Source organism: Cottoperca gobio, chromosome 18, assembly GCF_900634415.1.
Source record: "Cottoperca gobio chromosome 18, fCotGob3.1, whole genome shotgun sequence".
NCBI classification, from domain to species: domain Eukaryota; kingdom Metazoa; phylum Chordata; class Actinopteri; order Perciformes; family Bovichtidae; genus Cottoperca; species Cottoperca gobio.
Window position 1 is genome coordinate 8,289,441 of NC_041372.1, and position 18,803 is coordinate 8,308,243.

At 38.9% G+C, this 18,803-nt stretch overlaps 1 protein-coding gene across 1 annotated transcript; it reads right to left on the bottom strand.

The window, feature by feature from the left end:
• Positions 1-2,768: 2,768 nt before the first annotated feature.
• aco1 (aconitase 1, soluble) lies at positions 2,769-18,560 on the bottom strand. Its single transcript, XM_029455181.1, has 21 exons — positions 18,451-18,560; positions 16,943-17,075; positions 16,690-16,858; positions 15,537-15,674; positions 15,281-15,350; positions 14,986-15,169; positions 14,647-14,786; positions 14,361-14,532; positions 13,724-13,824; positions 12,985-13,101; positions 12,171-12,330; positions 11,920-12,055; positions 10,508-10,592; positions 10,042-10,198; positions 7,190-7,314; positions 6,974-7,078; positions 6,507-6,649; positions 5,952-6,099; positions 5,625-5,747; positions 4,902-5,087; positions 2,769-4,810 (listed from the first exon to the last, which is right to left on the bottom strand). Exons 2-21 carry the CDS (start codon positions 17,049-17,051, stop codon positions 4,694-4,696), a joined length of 2,685 nt encoding a protein of 894 aa, XP_029311041.1. The 5' UTR covers positions 17,052-17,075; positions 18,451-18,560; the 3' UTR covers positions 2,769-4,693.
• Positions 18,561-18,803: the final 243 nt, after the last annotated feature.

The window sequence follows — 18,803 nt, forward strand, 5'->3', positions numbered from 1 at the left end:
AATGAGTACAATAAAAAAAATGCTAATAATTAAAAACATTTTTGAGGCTGTATTTTTTGTCTGGTCAACATGTTCATGGGTGAGGGTGATGTGGCCTTTCACAATAACTGTTAACCAATCAAGCAGTCTTCCTCAGAGTGAGTTACATTATAAGTAAGCTCTTACATGATAATTTATGTTCATCACTGTCTAATATTAGAAATATTCTGATTACCACTGCATTAGTTCCACTCATATCTGCACTCTTACTAATGTTTCGACATGTTCACTTGCACAAGAGAACATTTAGTTAGTGTACAAGAGACCTGAACCTGAATTTGCACACGCTCGGTGGATGAATAATCTGATGTTTGTCGAGAAATAGTTCCTGCTCTTTATCTCCACCTTTTACATTTCTGTTTGTGTGATCAAAAACACAACTTCACCATTTCCAATCTGCTAACCTAGGCTAATACTGACCACAGACACACGAGATCTGATATTGATCTTCTCATCGTGGTGCTCAAAACACTCGTCCAAATTGAGCCTGATCCAGCGGAGTCTCCGACGTCCCTGAATGGCCACTGTTTTGTTTTCCAGTGTGTACTACGGAGCAGCAGCCTCTCAGAGCTCAAAGGGTTAAGTGAAGTCTGAGGTTTTCAAAGGTTTGAATAATTCAGATGTATTCAAATGAGTGCAGCACTCCCTCAGCTGTTTGTGTGTGTATTTCTGCGGGAGCATGTGCACATGCTGAACGTGTGCTGGACCTTGGCAGGGTCATGCATGTAGGCAACACGTGCGGCTGGCTTTTTATGTCAAAGTCCACTCCTCCCCCACACCCGGCTTTTTTTTCCATCCCTCTGTCTGTTTTGAAACAAATGGCTGGTGAAACATGAGCCACAGAGAGAAGATCCTCCGCCGAATCAATGAGCGGTCATCCGTCACAGAAAAAGAGGCTGCTGATAAACTTCAGGAAATGTTTCCATGTCGGACATAAAAAAGTAGTCGATCTCCTATTAAACCATTACAAGAGTAAATGAAACTGAGTCCAGAGTGATTAAGAATGCATGAGACGGGGCAGGAAGAGGATGATGATAGTGTCAGATACCATCTGTTTTCACTGTGTTTGCCTGCCACACAACTTCCTTCTACACCGTGTAGTAGTTTCACATTCTGTTTTTATTATGCTAGTGGTTGTAGAAGTTTTAAGTGCAAAAATAGACCAGTTTAATTCATTAAAATCTGAGCAGTGCTGAGTTTTAAATTAAAATTTTATTTTTTATGAAACATCAAATCTACAATGTATCCATTTGGTGTAAAGATGTAGCCATCGAGTGCTGCAGGAATGAGTCCTAATAGCTGGAAATGAAATGCGGTTGCTAACAAGTGGCTAAATGGCAGTAACGTAAAGTCATGTGACCGTGGTGTTGTTAGTTTATAGCCTTTTACTTCTGGTGATTTCATATACGCTTCAAAAATCATCATTTGTGAAGATCAAACTTGCTGAACAAACAAGTAAATATAATAAACACAAAAATACATCATCCCTGCAGCACACTACAACAGCAGGGTCATAATTCTGAGGACACTGAGGTCAGGTCCTCTGTATTTTTGTGAATCTGAGCATTTAGTTAGTAGAATTTTAAGTGTTATTTTGTAGGTTGACTTCCACAATTAATTTTGCCTCAATCTACGTATTATTACTGTTATTATTCTTTGTGTTACTTCGATTTGGCCTATACACTTCATTATTTGGGTGCTTGCCCATTTGCTTAGCCTCTATTTGTTCACATTAGCATATACCTCAGCCAATAGGTCACACACATTTGCTGGACGGAAATGCCAAAGATTAAGTATGAGATATTTAAGAAACTTCTGAGAATTATTTTTCTTTAATGAAAAATGTCCCCCTCAGCACCTATCATGGTCAGTTATGTAAACATTTTATTCAAGTGATATATTGTTTATGTGTTTACGTTAATTTCAGCTGATACTATATATTGTTAAAGATTGTTTCAACTCTCTAATATAAATATGGATAGTTTAATTTTTTTTTTTGACCTTTATTGTAGGAGATAAAACTAACAGAAAATATAGTTTAAGTTAATATGTGAAAGAAAAAAAAATCCACATCTGGCTCCAGTTCTACATGAAAGATATGTTGTGTTGGATTTGAATATTTCAATTCAGTTGGAAACACAAACCCATATATCATACTGTTCCAAATGTCTGACTTGTAAACACACACCTAGAAACTAAATTCACAGCACAGCATGCTCACATTTGAGCTCCTGAGAGCTTTTAAAGTTCTGCTACTTTATGTTCAAGCTGTAGATGTGAACTCGCTGGTCATATTATCAGCATTTCAGTAGATGCACATGTGTTCCACCTCATTAAACCTGCTCAGTGCTCCCTCAAACTGCTTAAATTAGCAGTTGGACCAGAGAGAAAATGTTCCCACTCACAATATGAAGGTACATCAATACAGCAAACCACAAAGCTTCTCATTTCTCCTACGTGGACAGCAGAGAACAAACAGCCTGCAGTATATTTATGAAATTTCATAGCTTTGGGGGACTATTTAAGGCTTATAATCTCCAGTGTATTAAAAAGAAAGAAGAAAGGCATTCCAATATAGTGCTGTCATAGTGTTTGAAGTGCCGAGCAGTGCCAGAGGACTTCAGAGGACTATGAGCTTCAAGCAGAGTGGAACAGTGCACATTTATGATGGTCCCGTCCACTAATAAATACAAACTAAAACCCAAGAATGCTGACGCAAATGACATGAAAACCACAAAACAAAAATCACATTTTATTCAGCTTTTCAGTATCAATCTGTGGCTTAATGAATTCAGTTAGAATCTATTGAACATGTCAGTCTTCATGATCGGAATGATCAGTGTTTTAGAATAAAAGGGCAAAAAAAGAAAAGACACAAACATCTTTGAATCAAGACAAATCACATATGCACGTTATTAAGGCAGTCAATAACAAACTTTACACACTGACAGAAGCAGATTTAAAATTACGTTTTAAAATAAGAACGGTCAGAAAAAACATTTGAGAATAAAACTGACGACCCTAAGTAGGGGTAGATGTAACAGAACTAGCTGAACGATGAGAGTATAGTAACCATTACTATAGCCGCAACAATTAGGTGACTAATGGATTAGTCGATCAGCTGAAAAATAATCGGCAACTATTTTAATAATGGATTAATAGTTTAAGTAATTTTTCATGCAAAAAATGGTGATAAATTCTGTTATCCAGCCATATTTTATATCATATTAAAAATAATATCTTTAGGTTTTAGACATTAAAAAGACATCACCTTGGACTTTTGTTTTTAAACTAAAAGATTAATCGGAAAAAATTATCTGCAGATTAATAGATAATGAAAATAGTGTTTTGCAGCCCTGGAATACATTTCACACGGCATGTTTAGCTGGAGGAGTTAGCATAATGATATTCTACTCACAAGACCACATAGTATTAAATTATTGCCCGCCATAATCCCTGGTCTCAACCTCTGACCTGAATCTTTAAAAACAGCTACAATACTTTTCATTCTTTGCTTGTTCAGAACAGTGCACCAGCTTAATAAACTCTGCATGACTGTAGATAGAGATGAAGGCCAGCAGTTAAAAAGGTGCTCTGTGGACTCTTCTTGTAAACAAAGTATCTGTTTACCTTTACTCACCTAAACAGTTTGAAACCTGATTACGTCAATGTATTAGGATCTTCTGCCCTGCTCTTGTTGGCATGGTGTTGCACATTACTACCACCTGTTGATGAGTGGGTAAGTGTAAAACCATTGGCTGGAGTGCACGAGAGCTAACCAAACAGGAAACACATATAATAAATGTCTCTATAGCGCTACTAAAAAAGATTCTAAACTCAACAGATAATCTTTAACTGTGGGCAGAGCAGTTTGATAAAACTGCATCTTCCTTAAAATGGATTCTATACTTATGCTTTAAGGGCTTAAGCAATACCTGCTCTGGCTACATGTGTCGGAAGTTATGCTGTTACGCAACTACACGCTGAGGCTACTGTGATTGGCCGTTTGTGTTTTCTGATGCCTGTGGAAGCGTGTTGAAAAGACTCTTCTCCTTTTCATTAAACACACATCTAACAAAAGACCTCTCGTGTTACTGTAAACCTTCTGCTCACTGGGCCCCCCATGCATTAACACAGGGAATGAAATCATGAAGACCAAACGGAATATTGACAAATTTAACAAGGTGAACCTTCCCACTGAAATTATCTTTTTACTACTTGGTTCTGTCGTACCAAAGCATATCCATTCGTGCCAAAAAAAATCTATAAAACCCAGCTCTAGAGAGCAATCGAAAGTTATAACTGATTAAGAATCATATATTTTTTTAAAGACAAACGTTGTAATAAACTGGAATAATCCTTTGCCTTGGCTAAACTGTAAAGTACTGTGGTGTCTTAAACCCTGACACACCCATACACCCCCCCAGAGAACCTTTTAACTCATTAACTCAACATTATCTTGCCGAAGTAGCAGTATTCTCAAAAATGAGAACATTGTGATAAATGTGTTTTCTGGCTGTAAATGGACAATAATTGGATTATTTCTGGACGTTAGTTTTCCATTACACAAACTCACAACAGTGATGTCATGTTGGACTGTAGCTGAGAACTAGAGAAACAAATGACACATGTTGCTCTCTCCGTACTGGGCGTGTTAGTTTTCGGACATCTTTCGGATCATGTAGTTGAGGATGCCTCCATGTTGGAAATACGTCAGCTCCACGTCGGTGTCGAATCTCATCCGCACTTGGAATGTTTTCCCCGTGTCGAGCTGTGAGGGCAGAGACGGACAACATCAAAGTATCAAATTACCTCGATAGCAAATTCGGTCCCGATTCTACGACAAAGTGTCTTTAACAAACCTTCACTTCGACTAGCATCCTGGGTGTGAGCTGCTCGGGGATGATGATGGTGTAGCGCTCTCGGCCGGTCAGTCCCAGGCTGTCAGCAGTGTCTCCTGCTAGATACTCCAGAGGAATCACTCCCATCCCAACCAGGTTACTGCGGTGGATCCGCTCATAGCTCTCCGCCACAACGGCCTTAATACCCTACGAACAAAAGCAAAAAGTTCATTCTTGGCCCTTTAAAAACACTCTTTCCGCTGCTTTCTTCGGCAGATCAGCTCATCACACGGCCACAGTTCCATTCTTCAGTCGCTAATTTGACACTTTCCCATTAGGAGTTATTTTACTTCCTAGCTAATGTAGCTAGCAGTAGGGATAGTGTTAGCTACAGGTATGATGGCACTGACCAAGCTAATAAATTGACCATGTTTTGCTTGTGTCAAAAAACTAATCCCATCACTCCAAATCAGTCTCTCTCAACGAGCGACCCCTAGTGGTCCGTGAGTATATTGGTAAAATATCACATTTGAAATGAAATGAATATACTATAAGTTTAAAGAGTTTCTCAAACTGTTTGAAAGTGACTAGTGTAGCATAAATGTAGGATGGCTATTTTATTTATTGGTTAAGTGTTCCTTGGACTGAAAAAGTTTGAGAAACACTGCTCCAAGTGTTGTTCAATATCATTTACAAAATATGAGTATTTTCTTGTACTGGTTACAAAGAAGTGATCCTCCTCACCAGCAGAAAGGGGCCCTTTGCCGCCCAGTCTCTGGAGCTCCCCGAGCCGTACTCCTTCCCTGCTAGAATCAGCAGAGGGACACCGGACTGCTGGTATCTCTCTGCAGCGTCAAACACATCCAGCTGGACAAACAGATATTCAAGGAGTTAGTCCATACGTAACAGTCATTCTGCTTGAAGTCTAAATGAAAGCAGCATGTATTAGGTTTCCCTACTCATTGACACAAAAGCATTTTTGTTCAGCTACAACAAATGACTTTGGTCAAACAGCTCAGCATGTGCATGATAATTGTCACAAAGTTATAGAGAGAGGCATTGCATGCTGACCGTTTCTTCAGTCGGCAGGTGAACGGTTTGTGGCGCCTGCTTGTTGAGGAACTTGTTAAAGAGGCGGATGTTGGCAAACGTCCCTCTGGCCATGACAGCGTCGTTACCTCGGCGCGAGCCGTACGAGTTGTAGTCACGAGGGCTCAAACTGTCAAAACACAGAAAGTGTGAAGCAGACAGATTTTATGGACAGTTTGGATATACATTTAGATAAAGACATTCTATTCAGCCGGTCTTTCTCTTGGTGTAGGATTGCATTAGTTAGACTAACGAAGATATTCTTTGCTGCTTTTGTCGAGGTCGAGGTCAGGCAGGAGATAAAGGACAACTAAAAACTGTGTATTATAATTAAACCGTTAGCATTTCCATCTGGTTTTTCCGACATGAGGTAAAAGGTTTGACAGTAGTGTATTGTAATTGCAGATTTGATTCTTACGTTGTGTTTTATAGTTTCAAGAATGATTGGTTGTTAACCTTTCACTTCGACTGAAAATAAAAAATGCAAGACTGCTCTTTAGAAACTCCCTATTGTAAAAAAGCAGTGAGGTCACTCACCCTCTGTCGGTCAGGTAGCGTGCTGCAGAGCTGTTCCTGGCGATGTTCCCTGCAGGAGAAATGTGGTCGGTGGTGACCGAGTCTCCAAAGTTCAGCAGCACGTAGGCGTCGTGTATGGACTTGGGTGGCTGCAGCTTCTTGGTCTGAATTAAAACAACATGATACAACATACGGTAAGGCATGTGCAAAGGTAAAAAATGTCTAAATAAACGTATGGGTACTTGTAGTATTAGAAATAGTAGCCCTCGTAGTAAAGTAGTAGTAGCAGTGGTATCAGTCAGAGTAATATTAGTAACGCCAGTGGTATGGAAGTCCAGGGCTGCCTACATTGTGTGAATGAGTAAATTCGCTAAGTGTGATTAAAAGAATAGAAAGGCGCTCTATAAATGCAAGTCCAATAAAATTTCTATTAGATTAAACTTAAGTAATTAAGTAATGCATCAAGATGTATTGATTTTTATATTTACCAAACCATGGAAGAATGGTGGTGACTTGATGTAGGTGGATTTGGGGTCCCAGGTATACAGCTTGTCAGAGGGAGCAACCAAAGCGTTCCAGCGTTCATTCACTTGCTGCAACAACACAACACAGGAATATACCAAAAGATTCATGTCAATCATACGTCTACATTACACTGAGCTTGCTTGCAAATGTTCTGGCCAACAGACAAAAGGTTTCACTACCTCAATCTTCTCATAGACTTCTTTAAACATTGTTGGGATGACGAAGATTCTCTCCACAGCCTGGATCTCCTCCCGTGTGGGCCAGATATCCCTCAGGAAAACCTCTTTGCCTTCAGAGTTAATGCCTACACAAAGGAGACAGGATAAGAGGGCAGAATTAAAAATGTGAAAAAAAATACCTTTTTTTTTTTATATGAACTTTGAAGCTCAAAAGTTCAGTGTTGGCTGTGAAGCTGAGACATATGAACACAAAAAGATTTCAAATCATACATAAAAAGTTCTAATCTAATGTAATTTCCAACCCCAAGGCTAACCTGCTGGCATCACAAAAATGACAAAGAATTAATCTCCTAAAATCACCTAAAACATATTTCTGTCAAAAAAAAAAAAAAGGAGGATACATCTTTGTACGGGCCCGTATGAAAGTCAAGCCAAGAAAGTCTAGAAGCACTTCTGTAGTCATGGGAAGCCTGGGAGACCGAAAGTTTTGGGTAAATGCTAAACCCAATTCCTACTGTATTACAAGTACCAGTTAAGAGCTTGGGACGTTGGTACAATGCCAAACAAGTCAAGCACCTCAGAGAAAAAAACCCATCAAGGGCGTTAAGACCGTTGACAAAACCTTGCTGCCAGGAAACATCAAACTCTAGAGTCTACAGTTCAGTTTGCTTCCTCGGTTGTTGTGGCCATTAACTTTATATGGAGGTCCCCAGGTTTAAAAACTGACGGGGACTGCCAAGAACTCTAAGCTTGTTATCAAAGGAGCCCTAGAACTGCCTCTCGCAGGGCTGACTGAAGAATACAAATGTGCTAGGGCGAGACCTTAGATGACTCTTTCGGAATCCTGGGACAAGGTTATCCAGGTAACTAGCCACCTATTGCAGCAGCAGGAAGGACGTGGTGTCCAGCTGAGGCAGTTCAGCAGGCAAAAGCTGCACTCAAGCGTGCCAATATTGTTAGAAAAGGTACAGTAGGGACAAGAGGGTCTTGATACAGGGTCATACGGGAAGACAATGGAACACTGGGACAATGGACAAGGTGGGAAAGCATTATGTAGAGGAAAATCAGCTGAAAATGGAAGGAAATAAGATTAACTTCCTCGTGAGAGCTGTCTATGATGTGCTTCCAAACTCCCAAAAACCTGAACCAGCGGGTTACCCAGTTTGTCTACTATGTGGAAGAGTGGCAAACCTCAAACACATCCTGCAAAACAAGCACGATACACATGGAGGTACACCCGAGTCCTGAGATGTTTGGCAACCATTGTGAGGAAAAAGAGGCTAAATAACAACTCTTTTGCTCTCTGAACTCAAAGACGTATCGTTCCCGTTGGACAGGAGAGCAGGACAGCAACACCCCCAGCAATACGGTTAAGGATAAGCATGTGCAGATCCTGCCAGTGGAGGTAGGCTGCAGAGGAATTATGGATGCATGCACAGTAAGTCTGCTGAAAGGTATGGGAGTTCTGGGCCAGGCACATCGGTAACCATTACAAGAACTCTCACAGGGAGCCGAGCGAAACAGCCACTGGTCATGGATTATGGATGAAGAGGACCTCAGCTGAGCATCAGGAATAACATTCTGAAGACTAGGTATGGAGGGGATGCACTTGGGATGCCATGATGCACGGTTGAGCCTTCTGGGGATGTAGTGGGCTTACGTTGATGAAACATTTATGAACTCCAACATTTGGTTCAAATCATCTCTGTACAAACAAGACACCCAAAATGGATTGGCTACTGTATAAAAAGAAGTAGTAGTAGGCCTTGATATCCACAATTTTTACCTTTATTCTCTTGCAAATCCACTTCAATATCTATGTACAAGTACACACCACTCAACCAGATATCACATGATTAGATATACAACGGTTTATAAAAGATATTCAGATGTCAGCCAGTCTATTAAAAGACGTTTCAAAACATTACCAATAGCCACAACTCTGACAGTCTGGTGGAAATTCCTCTACTTTAATAATAGCACATGGGAACTGTCAAGGCAACGCCCCTTTGTCCGTAGCAGCTGGAGTGTGTTCATTGGGGACACTGACAAATTTCAGCAGGCGGCATAGGGATGCAAGGCTGCGTCACCTTATTCCTCTCCTCAACCAAGACCACAACTGAATATATTACAATAATTACAAAAAAAGATTACAAAAACAATATTGTTGACCCAGCAGGGCTGCACCTGCTGACCTGGAGCTCCCTGACGCACGCGTGCACACACGGCCAAACACACACGCCTACACCAACATCAAATCAACACAACACAACAACCTCTATTCATTTCGTTCCTTACTTTCTTGTTAACGTTCTGTCTTCTCCCTCACAGTGAAGGGCAACAACAACCACCGCACTATTTCCATGTTAGATCCTGAGAAAATACTTGCGTACCGAAGGGATTGAACCATCTAGTCCCATGTGCTTAAACTGACATTCAGACTGCATTGCAACCATGCCAGTCAGTCTTACATTCTTAGACTAACCCTGGAAGCTATCTTTTTTCAATGCCAAGGGTTCTCTGAGTGTGTGGAAAGGCACAGAGGCCGGCTGTGCCTTTGTAGTCCCTAAAAAGGATTTTTGCCTCCATCGCTGTGTGGTACCTGAGTTGCACCTCAGCCAACGTCTCTCATGCAAGAAATATTCTTCCAGTGCGAGTGTGATAAGTGCCAGTACAAAGTCATATGTTGTTTAGATTTAGAATGTTACTATTAATTACACTTAAATGTCTAAAGGTCATAATGGATGCAGCCAAATCAGAGATATCGTCTTTTGCTTTTTTCCTTAAACTATTTTCTTCCTTGTCCTTGTTTTTCCTCGATGTGTAGTTACTTTCAAATTATAACTACTCACCAATGGGATCTTTCTCAAAGTCTATCCTCACAGTGCCAGCTATTGCGTAGGCGATGACGAGCGGTGGGGAAGCCAGGTAGTTTGCTCTGGTGTTGGGGTGGACTCTCCCTTCGAAGTTTCTGTTTCCCGATAGGACACCTGAAGCAACCAGATCTCCCTGAAACACAACTCAAATGATTAAAGAGTACAGCATGATGAAAATGCGTGTTTATATTTTGAAATGTATTAATGTTCCACTACATAGCTTGTAAAATGAGAGAGGACCAAGGTAACCAAACAAAAATAAGATGCAAGTAAGTAAAGGTGAGTTTAGTGTCTACAATATTCATGTTACCAAAGAACATGATAGAGAGAGGAATGCTGGTCAGAGGAAAAAAAAAAAAAAAAGAAAGATAAATGAGGAAGAAAAAGAGCTTAAAAAGATATGAAATGATACAGTAGGGATCTGGAAATAGTCTGTGGTTACCTGGGTTATGGCCTCCACCACTGGCTCTGGGAGGGGCCCACTGTTGCCTATACAGGTCATGCAACCATAGCCAACAACCTCAAAGCTAACAGGAAAGACAAAATGATTGTTTACAAGGTAAGTAAATGACTTTTCCTAAAGTGAGCACCAAAATTTTAAAAAGCTAAAAATTGTTTTTGTTTATAATTTCATGGGAGCTGTACCCCACCAGGGTACACGGATTGTCTTAGGGTCATTTTTGACCTGGCAGTTCAAATTACAGTCAGTTATACACCACAACACACAAAATGATAATATTCCTGTACTTTAGTGAAGAAAACATAACAAGTGTGCTGTAAAAGACAAACGAGTGGTGCCCACTAATAAAATCTTTGTGGATGTGAAAAGGGGAAAACTCTGACATTTATAAAGTGTGTGGTTAATTACAGTTTGTTTCTTCATGCAAAATAGATTTTGGGTTGAAAATTCAATGAATCTGCTTTATTTAAGAGGTTTAGTAGAGGCGGGTCATTTTTTACTCTTAGGACAAGAGGAGTGTACAGAATGTTAAAACAGCACAAGGGTTAAACTCAGTTTCATCACGGGCTTTGATTGAATACTTGCATACAAATGCAATACCAAGGATAGTCCTTCAGATGTCATCACTGTAACAAATGCTTCAAAAATAGCAATGAACTATTTTCAGCACAATTTCGTCGGAGACTCTTAATGCTTCTACTGTGGTAGCGCTTTAATATCACTGCGTGCATTCAGCCACTGCAGACCATGTCGCAAATCAGTGAGCAGGACTGCCTAATGGAAATATTGGATTTACAGGATTTGTGCTATATATATATATATATATATATATATATATATATATATATATATATATATATATATATATATATATATATATATATATATATATATATATATATATATAGCACAAATCCTGTAAATCCAATATTTCCATTAGGCAGTCCTGCTCACTGATTTGCGACATGGTCTGCAGTGGCTGAATGCACGCAGTGATATTAAAGCGCTACCACAGTAGAAGAATATATATATATATATATATTAATGCTCATCTTAATTTTCTTTTCTTAAAACATTTTTGCACTATATTTGTACATTTTTGCTTTGTAAATCTTATACTGTTTCCTACTGTGTATTGCACAACAATCTATGATAGCAGGTGGTTGTATACACAGAATATATGCATGTATGCTTGTATAAAGTGCAAACGCACGTAATCTCTTAATTTATGAGCTATCCATGACAACTAATAAAAAAAGCGGATTGTGAGATTTGTTTTTGTAGTGTCGAACCACTGTCCAAGGTAAAGAATAAACGCTCATGCTGAACACATTATGTGTCTCCGTCTTCCACATTGAACGTGTTCAGGATCATCCATACATAAAGCAGCTTACCCCAGTTGAAAGAGGTAGTCCATCACACCGCTCTCCTTGAGGTAGTAGGTGACCACTCCACTGCCAGGTGACAGGCTAGTCTTTATGTACGGCTTCACGCTCAAGCCACATTCTATTGCTTTTTTTGCAAGGAGCCCTGAAAGAAATGCATTTATCTTTAATAACTGTCAAAATAACTGTGTCTCTACCCTGACTAGGATACACGTTTTAAAAAAAACCTCCATGATATTCCATAAAGAGAAGCACTGTACCTGCTCCAAGCATGACAGATGGGTTGCTTGTGTTGGTGCAGCTGGTGATAGCAGCGATGACCACAGAGCCGTGGTTTAATGTATACTCTTTTCCATTAAACTGGAAAGGGACAGCAGTGCTGTGACGCTCAGGAGCCACCTGGAAACCCTTGAATCCTTGCTGAGAATGTCACAAACCAACATGCAATTAGTTACCTTGTGGAGTCAACCAATGCCCTGAAAGGAACCGCAATTAAGTACTTGTGATGCTTCAGGTGATACAATACTTTAGTTTTTGTAATGATACCAAAACTATACCTTTTTTTTTTACGTTATGCCACTTTGATTTTGTACAGAACACATTTTTTTTTCATTTAACAAAAGAAGCAAAAAAGAAAAAGAGAAGTCTGAATAGTGAAAATATTAAATGTCGTCTAACCAGAAAGCACCCATATAATAACAAATCAGTCTGAATCCATGATTCTTCATAATAGGCTTGGGCGATATTAATTATTTCATACATTCCTGATATTTTACCAGGTAACAGTATATGTGTAAAATAAAAATAAACCCAAAATACTTCCAGAGGCATGTTTTTCTTTTGTTTGTTTACTAGTCCTTTAATGTTCTCCCCACCACTCAAAGTCTACTGTTCAAAGCAGCAGAGACTGACCTCTGGTGGTGTAAGTGGAGCACTACAATACATCGCAATCAACACAGCATCTCCGTATGAGTTTAATACAAAAGCGGAACGTCTTTATTTTTGACTAAATATTCTAAAACACCCTGGTACACTATAATACCTTGATACCGATGTGATGTACTGGTACCTTACCTTTGCTCCCAGGCAAGTTTCAAAGTCTTGTTTCATGTTGGACACAGCAATTCTGTCCTGAGGTCTTTTGGGGCCGCTGCAGCATGGAACCACTGTAGTCAGATCCAACTCTACAATCTGAGAGAGAGGGATGTATTACAAGAGGTGCTTCCTTTTACATTTCTTTGGCCTCACCGTGCTCTGTCTATGTTTAAACAATTCAGTTATTGTATTCTAATTATGTTAGGGTTCAGACATTTTAGAAATGTAAGTAATGTTATTTTTTTTATATGGCACTTCGAATCAAATTTCAGACCAAAATTGCAAAATTGAAGAAAAAAACTAAACAGTACTTACTTTGGGTAAATATTCCTAAATATTTATTGTAACATAAGACTTTATTTATTTTCTTTTTAGTATTGTTGGTTCCAATATCCTAATCTGTGTAACGTTAATGCGGGAGGCATTTGGTAAACTATAAAAAAAAAAAGAAAATAGATGTTACCAATTATTTTGAGATTCATTCATTCAAAATTGTGTAGATATTTGTGTTACAACTTGCTCCTAAAAAAAAGGAAAGAAAATCTTGACACCCTGGTGTGTTTTTACTGTTGTGTGTCAGCAAGATGCTCTTTTGTGACATTTGGGTCAAAATCTATTAGAATTTTGGCATTTTTTTAAAAGCAAACGTTCACCCTAACCCTTGTTTTATGTGCTCAACAGCCTGTAACTAAAATTGCAAAATGATGTAGAGACTGACCTGAGTGAAATCTGGATCCTGAGAGACATTGTTGTAGTCTCTGAACATGGCCACTGCCTTCAGGTACTTTGTAATGTAGAGCAGCTTTTTTGCGTCTCGCCCTGAATACAAAGAAAATGTCAACAAATCTTAAATATAATTTCTTGTGATAAATCAGAGAGGTGTCTTTTCTGCATTTGAGGAACGTTGGTACACTGATAAGTTAGTGATCGCAAGCTGCTTTTAAAAACTCAAATGGAAGGGAAATCATATATATATATATATATATATATATATATATATATAGATATATATATATATATATATATATATATATATATATATATATATATATATATATATATATATATATATATATATATATATATATATATATATATATATATATATATATATATATATATATATATATATATATATATATATATATATATATATATATATATATATATATATATATATATATATATATATATATATATATATATATATATAGGTGAGCATTGAGGGTGCTGACAGAAACATTTAGAGGTGAATATGTCAATCTGTTTTTATGTCGAGTCAAACGTGCAGCTCGGGACATGACGGTAAAGCCACAACGCAACATTATCGCTATTCTCCACAGCTAGGCACTCACCGGTCTGCTCCAAGTACTGAATGCTGACGTCGTCCACAGGGAAGAAAGCTGCTGTGGCTCCGTACTCTGGACACATGTTGGCGATGGTTGCTCTGTCAGCGATGGACAGCTGAGAAACACCCGGTCCAAAAAACTCCACAAACTTCCCAACGACACCCACCTGACGGAGGTGCTGCGAGCACGACGAGAAAGGGATAGCGTCAGATTGTGATACTAAGTACAAGAGAAGTTCCTCGAAAAGGAAACATCAGTAAATCATTCAAGGTGTAAAATTGATTCTAATTGCCTTGGTAACTGTGAGGACAATGTCAGTGGAGGTAATGAACTGGTCTGGGGTCCCGGACAGCTTGTATCCCACCACCTCGGGAAGCACCATGCTTATTGGCTGACCCAGCATGACAGCCTCCGCCTCAATTCCGCCAACACCTGAAGGTTTTATGACAAATCTCATTTAGAACTTCATCATCAATCATCTTTGTACGGTAGCTATCAGTATCTGCTTGCTAAATAGTCTCATTGTAATGTGAACACAGGACATGCTGGGGTCTTAAGATCTCCACCAACACATATAACAACTGAATAGATAATGTTAAGGCAGCAAGACATAGACGAGACATTATCTTACCCCAGCCCAGGACTCCCAGTCCATCAATCATGGTGGTGTGGGAGTCGGTGCCCACCAGGCTATCGGGGTAGAAGTACCCATCATAGTTAAACACCACTCTAGCCAGGTACTCCAGGTTGACCTGGTGAACAATCCCTGAACCAGGAGGAATTATTCGCATGTTCCTAAAGGCTTTAGAGCCCCACTGGGAAGGACAAGCAACATATTAAAAAAAGGTTAAAAAGATAATCTCTTCATATTTAACTATATATATCAGACATGTAGACTCCAAACTGGGTGTGTTCCACTTGTATACCTTTAGAAACTGAAATCTCTCTCTGTTGCGGTCAAATTCTAAGTCCTGGTTTTTCTGAAGGCTATCAGACCTAAAAAAGGAAAGAACATCCAATGTAGTATTGTTGAGAAATAGACACATTGTATTATTACACAGATGGGAAAGCCTCAACAAACTGAGAAGCTGATCATATTGTGATGTATGTATGTGGAGGATGATACAGTATCTTTGAACTGGTGGTGCCATGGTGGATAGAGTTTAATGAACCTGGTCTTACTTCCTGTTAAAGTCCACTTGGATGGAATGATCAATGACCAGGTCAGCAGGGCAAACAGGATTAATCTTCTCTGGGTCACCGCCTAGTTTCATCACTGCATCACGCATGGCAGCAAAGTCCACCACAGCAGGGACACCACTGCAAGCAGAGTTTAGAGACACAACATGTCAACTCACCATCATCATCATCATCATCATCATCAAGACCTAATCGAGCATCACATAACTAAGGATAATGTTTCTAGGGAATCAAAGTTGGGTGATATCAAACTGTAGTTTATATAGCGCATTTGTTGGAGACTGTTTGGTGCTCTCGTTAGCATTTGGGGCAGCAGGACGGTGTATCGAGTCAAAATACACTACTGTGTGTGTGTGTGTGTGTGTGTGTGTGTGTGTGTGTGTGTGTGTGTGTGTGTGTGTGTGTGTGTGTGTGTGGTAATAGAGAAACATGCCAGTACAACATCATGCGTTTACATTTTGGATGGCACAGAGGAATAAGATACATCAGGCTTTGAAACAACAACAATACTTGTTAGTAAGTCAATTCATTGTTGGTTTGGCTCTGCACATAAGATGTGTTGACAATAATATAAATATAGAATACTGCTAGACTTATTCTTTAAATTAGATATCATTATACAATATACATATTTCCCTAAAATGGTCAAAATCAAAAACAGCCGAGGCCAAGATATCCAGATGTTTAGTCCCTGGTAGGTTCAGCTTGCAAAAACACTGGATCATACATTTCCCATAATGCAACTCAACAATCATCTTTACATTTGACAGTCTGTGCCATGTCTTTCATACTCCAGGTTTCCAGTTTGTAACACATGCTTTCTGTTATAAACTTGTAGGCTCAAAGCCCAAACTGAGATGACCCTAATTACATCACTATGCCATCATCAGGGTTATTGTCCAAGACTTGAAGTTCCACCAGAGGATCATTAGACAATAAAGACATTATACAACTGTAGTATTCCCCGTAACTGTGACCTTTATGTGTAAAATCGTCGATTGAAAATAAATCTCTAAGGGTTACAAAAAAAAAGGCTGTACCGCACAACAGTGCTCTGTTAAGGGTTCATTCCATTGCTAAAAACCTATGGAGCCATTCACTGACATTCTAATGGAAATGAATGGTGTCCGCTTACGTGAAGTCCTGGAGGATGACACGAGCTGGTCTGAATGGGACTTCCACACTTTGACTCTGTGTCTGCTTCCAGTTGAGGATGCTTTCCACATCTGAGCTCTTCACCAGAAACTCATCACAGTTCCTCACAGCTGACTCCAGGAGGACACGGATGGAGAACGGCAGACGGTCTGAGGAACAGATTGACAGTGAACCTCGCTATATATCACCAAAACTATTCAATACCCTGAATTAAGTAAATAATTGCCAATTACCATATCTTGGATCTCCAAGTTTGGAAAGATTGTAAAACCGCTTCTTTGGGTCCGTGGGGTCCAGGGGATCAACTATATGTTGAAAAGGATTATTCATACTCGCAGACATCCTCCTCTCTGTGTAGGTACAAATCTAAAAGCAGAAAAAGATAAGCAGTACAAGCCTGTTTTCAAAACCATATAAAAACAGCGAAGCAGTGATGAAATGAAACAAAGCATAAAGAGGGTTATTTACAAGGCCTAGTCTTCAATCGGAGGTTATTCCATGTATGGAAATGGATTAGCCCGAGGGTTAGTGAACTCTTGGCACATGTTTTACAGACCTTACGTAACAAAATAGCTTCTTTAGCATTCTGATTAAACTTTAAACAAAACAATCTTTAAAAAAAAATCTTAAATGGAAATGTTCATCTGAATGTTCGACAAGCTTGTTGAAAATGAACACAAACTGAATGAGAGTCGTAGAACATTGGCTTCTACAAGTTATTTCCTCGAGAGCCGTTATCTATGCGAGAGGTGAACTGATAAAAGGGCCTTCACATCCTGAATATCCACATTTTTGGTTGGTTAGTTGAAGAGCAGGCTCAAGCTATGATGCAAAGTGCAAAGTATATTTATGATAATGAAATTACTATGTGATGTAAGCCACCCAGAGCAACCATTGCCAGAGCTTGAACATGAGTCTAAAATAACTAAATGAAATAGTAATATTGAATGCATTTGTAAATGAATTGATAATGACTAGAGCTGGGTATTGGACCTCTATATGTTGTTTTTGGTTCAAACCCATTGCACCTATTATAATAACTGTTAGTGTACCAAAAGCTGGAAGAGAATTTGTGGTTTTATTGTTGTAGTCTTGATTGCTGACCATAGTTCCTGAAATAAAATCTGAATTTTGTTCTGTTTCGACGACTTTTAACATGCAAGAATGTTACCTTATTGTGTTAACTTACAAAATGCATTTGTAAATTAATTTAAGTAAGGAATCAAAAAGTATCATTACTATAGATAACGTTTTAACAAATCAGACAGACAATTGCCATTATAAATGGTACTGAATATTTGTTATCTACTATTACACGTGGTGTTTTACGTAACTTCTGTTGAGAAACTAATGAAGTTAATCCTGTCCTATGTACTTCATTCATATTCCTATTTCCAACCCTTCTACTTCACTTGGCCTTCTTACTTAAATTAGCATTAGCTAACGTAACTTCATACCCACACTTCAAGATTTACAAACGCACAAGTTTTGCATGAAAGCATAAAATAGAATTGACAGTCTTAGCTAATAACTAGTAGCTATTCCCCATATACTATTAGCATGACAGCGTATACACGAATAAAGGTTTTGAATATGACAGCCCAAGTTAGCTAGCTTACAGCTCAACTATTCTGCATGACAGCAGAAGGGGGATTCTACTACGTTAGCGACATCACTCTAGCGTTACTGGAAGAGAGTTTATGACACAGTAATACAATTTGGTCGGATTTTAAGTACTTACTTTTGTGAGCAGCAGAGGAGATATCGCAGGGCACGACTGTGTAAAAAAACTGTCAACAAGCTAAACTCATACAAGACCTCTGTTCCGCTGTCAGCAGCAGCATCAGTATACTTCCGGTCAGAGTTTTATTCAGAATAAAAGCATCCCATCTAAGTGAAAACGCAACACTGACTAAAAACACATCTGAGGATCAGTACACCTTTCTGTGCTGTTAGTGTACATGGAACGTGGATTAATATTTACACGTCTCTCTTCCAAATTTCTGTTTAATATAATTGTTGGTCCTTTTTGGACACAACGAATATGAATTTGACTTTTAAGCTTCTGAGTCAGTTACACACTCTACTGATGAA